The sequence below is a fragment of the Rattus norvegicus genome, chromosome 4 (genome assembly GCF_021556685.1).
Source record: "Rattus norvegicus strain SHRSP/BbbUtx chromosome 4, alternate assembly SHRSP_T2T, whole genome shotgun sequence".
Classification (NCBI taxonomy): domain Eukaryota; kingdom Metazoa; phylum Chordata; class Mammalia; order Rodentia; family Muridae; genus Rattus; species Rattus norvegicus.
In genome coordinates this window covers 153782524-153790476 of record NC_141537.1, presented here as the reverse complement: position 1 = coordinate 153790476, position 7953 = coordinate 153782524, and the positions used below count along the sequence as shown (strand labels likewise).

General features: G+C 43.8%; 1 protein-coding gene across 2 annotated transcripts in view; it reads left to right on the top strand.

Annotated features, from left to right (window-relative positions):
• The first annotated feature begins 251 nt into the window (after window positions 1–251).
• Window positions 252–7953, top strand: part of Ankrd26 (ankyrin repeat domain 26) — a 69847-nt gene continuing 62145 nt past the window's right edge. The window contains exons 1-3 of one of the 2 annotated variants that reach the window (XM_087657638.1): window positions 252–713; window positions 4776–4890; window positions 5164–5337. In XM_087657638.1, the coding sequence (XP_087513764.1) occupies window positions 469–713; window positions 4776–4890; window positions 5164–5337 (534 nt within the window). In that variant the 5' untranslated portion in view covers window positions 252–468. 2 annotated transcript variants of the gene reach the window in all.

The window sequence follows — 7953 nt, the reverse complement described above, 5'->3', positions numbered from 1 at the left end:
CGCCCCTCGAAGCAGTCCAGGAGTGCTGGGACTGGGCTCCGCGGTGGTGAGTGCCCCCGTTCCTGTAGAAACCTTGCAGCGATCATGCTCAAACCGAGGCTAGACCGGGCCGCTGGGACGACACGGTCCACCACCCGCTAAACCGGAGGCTAGAAAACCCGCTGTGTTGCAACGTCCTGAACTCTGGCACAGCGGAGAAGGCGGAGCCTGGCCTTACGCATGCGTGCTGGGCACCGGTCGCTGCCGTGCCTGTGTGAGCATGCGCGGGGACTGGAAAGGCGCGGGTTGCTAGTTTGCAGCTTTGCTTGGCGATTATTGTGCTTTAAAAATCTGCGGGGCCATGCAGCGTCTTTCCGGTTGGGATCCTGTGAGACTAGGCTGGCTTTTCAGTAAGTGCTAGGACTGCGTTGTGGAGGCAGCCGACGCCACGTGGGTTAGAAGGTGCCTGTGAGGGGCGTACCTTATGCCATGAAGAAGATTTTTGGCTTCAGGAATAAGGGCCCATCGCCCTTAGGCTCCTCTGCACGCCCGCGGAGCAACTGCGTGGGCTTTGGACGTGAGAATGCTAGTGGCTCCCACGTGCCCAGGTACCACATTCACGACAAGGATATGGGCAAGATCCACAAGGCTGCAAGCGTGGGTGACGTAGCCAAAGTGCAGCATATCCTTATCCTTGGGAAAAGTGGTGTGAACGATAGAGACAAGAAGGACAGGTAAAAGAAAAATGGCCCTCGAGCTAGGGGGGCGGGACGAGGCTGGTGGGGGAAGCATGCACCTTGTCTGGCTTTGGGACTGGAAGATGAAGCCCAAGTCTGACTTTCACTAAGGAAGCTTGGCTCTTCCCAGCTTGCTCTGAATGCCTAAATCTTGGTGGGGTCTAAGCCCCGCCCTGTATGAATAGCAAGGACGGCCACAAAATCACTCCAGCTGGTTTCTAATCCACTTACAGTTCCCTTTCCTGGCTTGTAAAATGAGCTAACTAACAATTTAATTTTCTGCATACATATAAAAATGTTTTATATCGTAGAAATACATCATAGGAGAAATGTTTCAGTTCAAGGTTAAACATTCTTCCACTAGTATCCATCTTATACTACCGTACACCTGTGTGAATGTGTTTTATTACTGCAATTTGAAGTGGGAAAATTGTTCTGTGTTCTCGAATCGAAGATTGATGATTCTCAGAATGTGAACTACTGATCAGTTTTATGTAAACCAAATACAACTGTCAGCGTTTTAACAATTTTGAGTTTCTTATGCTTGCTTTTGATTTTGTTATGACACTAGAAAAAAAACTTTCTAAAAAAATCAAAACCATTAGTTTTCACAAATCACTCATTTACTAACAGCCAAAGAGACACAGCAGGGAATAGAGCGGAATAAAAAACCTAGAAGTACCCAATCAAGTAGATGTAAGAATTCATAAGTTGATTCTGGTACCCCAATTAGTAGGGAACATAGCACTTAGGAATGAAGTGGTGGTTTACATGTTTGGAGGAAACTAGCTACACTTCTTTTTTTTTTTTTTTTTTTTCTTTTCACTCTACCACCGAGCTAAATCCCCAAGCCCACTAGCTACATTTCTATGTCACTAAGTCTCTCATAGAATATAATTTAAACATTAAAAGAAAGTGCAATGAGAAAGTAACAAAACAAAAAGACTGACAGACAGCAGAACTACTGTCTGTGTGTACACCTGTATGTGTAACACCTGTTTGTGTACACCTGTGTGTGTATGTGGACACCTCTGTGTACACACCTCTGTATGTGTCTGCCTGTGTTTTGTGTGTGTGTGTGTGTGTTTATGTGTGTGTGTGCACGTGCACATTGGTGATTGAAAGCAGGTTTGTGGTGTATCCTCAGGATACATCCTAACACTGAGTTTTTGAAAATGAAGCATTCTCAAGACCTGATTAAACAAAATTTGAGGATAAACCTACTATATACTTGCAGAGTATTCAATATATATATATGTATATATACATACATACATACATGTCACATGAAAAACATCTCCATTTTACAGAAAATCCTTTTAAGTCAATGAAGAAAAAACAAACTCCAAACTAATTTTTCATTTGGTTATTTATATATTGTTGTTGGGGTTCAAACACACAGCCTCGTAGATGCTAGGCAAGTTCTCTAGGACTGAGCTGGATTCCTGGTCCCTGAACTCTTAATTTTATAAAAGCTTTTTTTTTTTTTGGTAGATTGGTAATCTATGGACACCAGAAAGAATATTTTGTGTCCGTGGTAAGGGCAGGAAAGTAAGAGAGATGTGAAATATCAGTGTTCGGGGCACAGTGTGTGAGGATAAGAAAGGTTCCTGCTGAAGCCCGGGCTGCTTAGGGCTTTCCAGTCACACACTGGTAGTAAGGGCTCTACCACGATTTGTTTCTGTCTCCTCAATAGGTTTAGAAAATAATGAGGCAACTCTCTTTCTTGGCACTGCTTAAAACAGCAGTGTATTTAGCAGCCAGAGAACGTATTATAGATTGCACTGCATCCGTAAGATGGATATTTGACCCCTGAACATGGCGATGTGGATTAACATGGAAAGAAGCCATGCCAAGTAAGGAGAAGGCAGTTTGATTATACATACACACAGAGTATGGTCTGTCTTAGCCATAGTATAATAAAGTGTGGTAAAATAAAGAGTAAAGAAAAGTTGCTGAGCTTTTTTAGATTATAATATAATTATGTCATCTCCCTCTTCCCTTCCTCCCTCCAGATGCTCCCATATACCCCCTTGCTCTCTTTCAAATTCATGACCTTTTCTAAAATGAATTGTTATTACATGTATCTTTGTAAATACTATATATTATATACATATATGTTTCTAAGTGTTAGCCTTTTCACTCTGTATAACGGTATTCATATGTATGATTTCAGGGCTGACCATTTAGTATTGGATGATCAATAGATTAGATAATCAATAGATTGGATAATCTTTGTGTAGGGCTGAGGCCTCCCTCTCACACACACACCCCTGCCCCCTCCTCCCACACACTTTTGCACGTTCATAGCTGTTGGCCTTGTTCAGTTCTCATTTGGGAGTCATGTTGGTGACACTGTGGGTGTGGCTTCTGACATTTCTAGCAAGCGCCCTGTTCTTTGGCTCTTAAATTCTTTTTACTCCTCTTTGCATAGATCCTGGGCATTAGGTACAGGAGCTTTTTGGTAGCTGTGACCACAAGGACTGAGCTCCACACTCTGGATTTTGATTGGTTGTGGTTTTATATAATTAATGGTTTTCCTCTGTCGCATAGAGAAGTCTCCTTGATGAGGGTAAGGACTACACTTAGCTATGGGTGTAAGGACAAATATCTAGAGTGTAGTTAGGGATTGTGTTGGTTTGATAAAATGGTGGTTGTAGGGTCTCATCCAAGAGACTTCACTAGCCAGAGGTAGTTAGCTAGGTGTCCATTACTGAGCATGGTTTCCCCCTTGTTCTAGTAGTGGGCTGTTGGTCACCATCAAAGTATGCATGCCACTACTGCCCCCCCTAGAGTTACAGCTCCATGCTTGTCCTCGCTGTGGTTCACAGGGGTCACAGCTGGGTGAGACAGTTGCTTCCCGCCTTTGGAAGCTTGTTTGCATGGTGCCTTCTGGGATCATAAAAGGTTGTCATCTGGGAGGAGGTATTCAGGTCACTTCTAGTCTGGGGTCCCTTGGGCCCAGTGTCTTCAAAAATAGGAACTTACCTTCTACCTCTGGGGCAACCAAGGGTTACTGAGTTTTTGTTGATTTGTATCGCGCGCGCTTGTGTGTGTGTGTGTGTGTGTGTGTGTGTGTGTGTGTGTGTGTGTGTGTGTAGGGGGGATGGGGAAGTATATCTGCTTCTGTCCTTTAGTTTGTTTGGCTTTATCAGTGAGAAGTGTTTCACCTAGACAGATGTGTTATCTGAGGATTTGCTGATTTCTGTGATCTCCCCCACTGACTCTCTTGGTTCAAATATGGTTTATTCTTCTGTATTCATAGCACAGGGGTTTGCTGCTGTATTGTTAGTCCTTTCCATTCCCAACTCTCATCTGTTCATCTGTTCACTGTCGTACCTGCCTCTCACCCCCACCCACATATACATGAACTGTGGGCTTGCCCTGTGACCAGGGCTGTCACTCTATTGTCTTTGTTTTTAATATTCTTAGAGAGATAGATGGTTGATACATAGATGATAGATAGATAGATAGATAGATAGATAGATAGATAGATAGATAGATAAGATAGATGTGTGTCTCTCTCTGTGTGTCTGTGTCTGTGTGTATGCTTGTGTTTTAGTGAAGGTACATACATGCTATGCTGTGCTTGTGGAAGTCAGACAACTTTCAGGAGTCGGTTCTCCTTTTAACATGGGATTTAGGAAGCGTATTCAGGTTGTCAGGCTTCTGCGGCCAATGCCTTTGTCCAGAGAAAGGCCAAGCGATGGCCAGTAAGCAGCAGACCTGAAAGCAGTCTTGCTACCCAAGTCAAGCTGCATCCAAAGGCTGTGAATACTTCTTTGCAAATTGGCTGCTCTGGGCTAGGAATGTAGCTCAGTAATTGTTTGCTTAGCACAGGGCTCAGGGCTTTGTCTGCTGCACCACCACACACACACACACACACACACACACACACACACACACACACACACACCCAATAGTTGTATTTTCAAGAGTGCACTGAAAAATACTAGTTTTGAAAGAAGACGTTACATACTGTTCCACACTGCATAAAATGTATTTTTAGATGATGCTTTGTAATTTACTAAGAAGTGCTCTTGTTTTTTTCTTCCACAGGACTGCCCTACACCTTGCCTGTGCTTATGGTCACCCAGAAGTGGTGACTCTCTTAGTAGAGAGGAAATGTGAGATAGATGCCTGTGACAGCGAGAACAGCACAGCTCTCATTAAGGTACCAGCAGCCAGCGCTTCCAACTGAGATGCATCTGATTTAAATACTTGGGGGCAAAAAGCCATCGGTGTGATTTAAATACAGTAATGAGTAAAACCTAAACTATGGGGCTGGGGATTTAGCTCAGTGGTAGAGCGCTTACCTAGGAAGCGCAAGGCCCTGGGTTCGGTCCCCAGCTCCGGGGGAAAAAAAAAAAACAAAAAAAAAAAACCTAAACTATATTCGCCTTGAATTCCTAAACTGGGTATCTTTTCCTTGATGCAATAACAACAGGCTGTACAGTGCCAGGAAGAAGAATGCGCAACTATACTGCTGGACCACGGGGCTGATCCGAACGTGACAGACAGCAGCGGCAACACTGCCCTCCACTACGCGGTCTACTGTGAGAGCACGTCCATAGCAGCCAAACTGCTCTCACGCGGCGCAAATATAGAAGCCAAAAACAAGGTATAACGGCAGCTCTATTGCCAGCCAAAGACAGAGACACATTGTGAATGTCATTCTCATCACCATGACTGGATTGAGCAAACACACTTCTGTGTATTTTTTAGGAATGTTTTCAGAAAAGATCAGATCATGGGGACTCTAGGTCTAAGTAATGTTTGACTCCATTGGGTGAAATCTAAGATTGAGTATAATTGCCCCTTAAAGATACTTTCATTGTGATAAAAATAATCCACACACCAGTCAGTAGCTCACTGATTAAACCAGTGTCTGATTTCCCTTTTATTGCAGTCATTTATTTGTTTGTAGGGGTAGGAGGTGCGTGTGCCCACAGTGGGCATGAGGAGATCAGAGAACAACTTTAGGGAGTTGCTTCCCTCCCTCAACCATACGGGTGTCGGGGTTGACCTGGGGTTGACGGACTTAGCAGAAAGAACCTTTACCTGCTGACCCATCTCTTTCCCTGCCTCCCAACCCAATTGCATTTAAAACTTTTCCTTTTTACCCTTTTAGAAAAATTAGATGTTTTAGGGACTAGAGAACTAGCTCACTGGTTAAGAGCACTTGCTGATTTTCTAAAGACCCGAGTTCTGTTCCCAGCATCCGAATGGTGGCTCACAACCATCCGTAAGTCCTATTCCAGGGACCCAGTCCCCCTCGTTCCTCGTCTTCCATTGCTTTTGTGTTTAGATTGCTTCTTTTTTCTCACTACGACTGTGGGGTGCATTGTTAGGTTATCTATGAGCTCTCTGACTTTTCCGTGTAAGCGCTTAAAGCCGTAAGCGTCCCTCCCAGACCCTCCTCCGGGTCCCAGAGGTTCTGCTGAGCTCAGCTTTCTTTTCCCTTCCATTCCAGGGACTTTAAAATCTCTCCCGGATTTCTCCCATCTCCTGATGCTGGTGTAGCTTCTTTGCTTTTGATTTCTAGTTTTCTTTCGCTCTCGGAATACAGGAAATGGTTTTGGTTCCTTTGTGTATGTTGTACTTGACCTGTGGTCTAGAGTGTGGTATGTTGTGGAGAAGCTTGAGCCCGCTGAGATGAGGTGTATGTGTTCCGTATCTGCCGTAGGGACTGCTGTGCAGAGATCACTTCATCGCGTTTGGTCGGTGGTGTAGTTAAACTCTGAAGCTTCTTCCTTGAGTTCTACTGTGAATGAGCTATCTAAAGATGAGAGTAGGTGTGACGTCACTCACTGATATCCTACCAGAATCTAACCTTCATGCCCATCCGGATTCTGTTAGTTCATCTGTGATCAGATTACTGTTCATTCTTTTATTATGTTAATTTTGTGAGTTCTTTTGTCCTGTTGTTTTGGACGTGATAACTCTCCTTTGTTCCTCTTAAGAAGTTTGGGGGTCCATTTTCTCTTTCCACTATGGGGTCAGGTCATCAGCAAGTGCTTTTTTACCCACTCGGCAGGCTCTTGTAAGGGTATTTTACAGCGGCGACTTGCTCGTTGTGAATTGCCTTTGTGTGTGTGTGAGTGGGTGTGTGTGTGTGTGTGTGTGTTGTGAAGTGTTCTTATGTCTCATGCAGTTATAAATGATGCAGCACAAGATTTGGCAGTTACTGTCAGGGCTGGAAATAACACTGTTCCCTATGTACACACAGTCCCCTGCCTGGTTACTGGCTGGTTACTAGCTGGTTACTGGCAAGATATGTGATGTGTTTACCTTTTCCTACATGCAGACAGTTCCCCTGGCTGGATACTGGCTGGTTACTGGTGAGCGATGTGGCATGTTTGCCTTTGAAGTCAGTTGGTGTTGTGACACTGTGACTGTTATCTGACATGGTTCAGGTCTTCTCATCCTGCCCTTGATGCCTCTTGTTTCTGATTTTTTTTTTTTTTTTTTTTTAGATTTGTGAGTTTTCTTTTATTGTGATTTCATTGAATAGATTCCCCCATCATTAGCATTCTCTCAGCACCTTTGTCTAGCCCACTGGTTCTTAGGCATTATGTTTGTGTTGGTGATTTATATTTTGCCTGAGACTAAATAGCAAAAACACCTGAGTCTCAATTAAAACGTTACTAGAGTAAAAAACAAATGAAAAACACTAGGGTATCCAGGGTCTTTGTGAGCGAGAGTAACTGCGCCTTGCAGTGGGAACAGCATCCCTTCGCACTGTAAGAGAAACCCCGTAGACCTTTGAGTAACAAGCAGTGGATGTCCATCCATATCTGGGTCTTTTGATGTAGTGCCCATCTCCTTAGTGACTCACTTTAACCAGGAACGTCTGACACTGCTCCCTGGAACCCTGGCGGAAACAGAGGAGAAGCAGCAAGTCTGCGCAGCCTGGGGGAACTTCCACACTCTTATAGTGTTTCAACCTGTTTCCTCAAAACTTCTGTTTTAATGTTTGCCACAAAAACATAATTTTCAAATAAAGCTTGAGTAGAATTGGAGATTTCTGTTACTAGTCATGTCAGTTATTACTGGATATGATCACAGAATCTTCTGGAAATGCTACTTCTAGAGAAGTCAGTGCCATTTGGAAGGCTGTAAGAAGCCTTTCTGAAGATGCTAATTTTGCTCATTAGTTCAGTAAGACATTTAAAGTTTTTAGTTCTGTGAGAGCTACTGACAACAAAAGTTAACATCACTGCTTTCAAGAGATGCT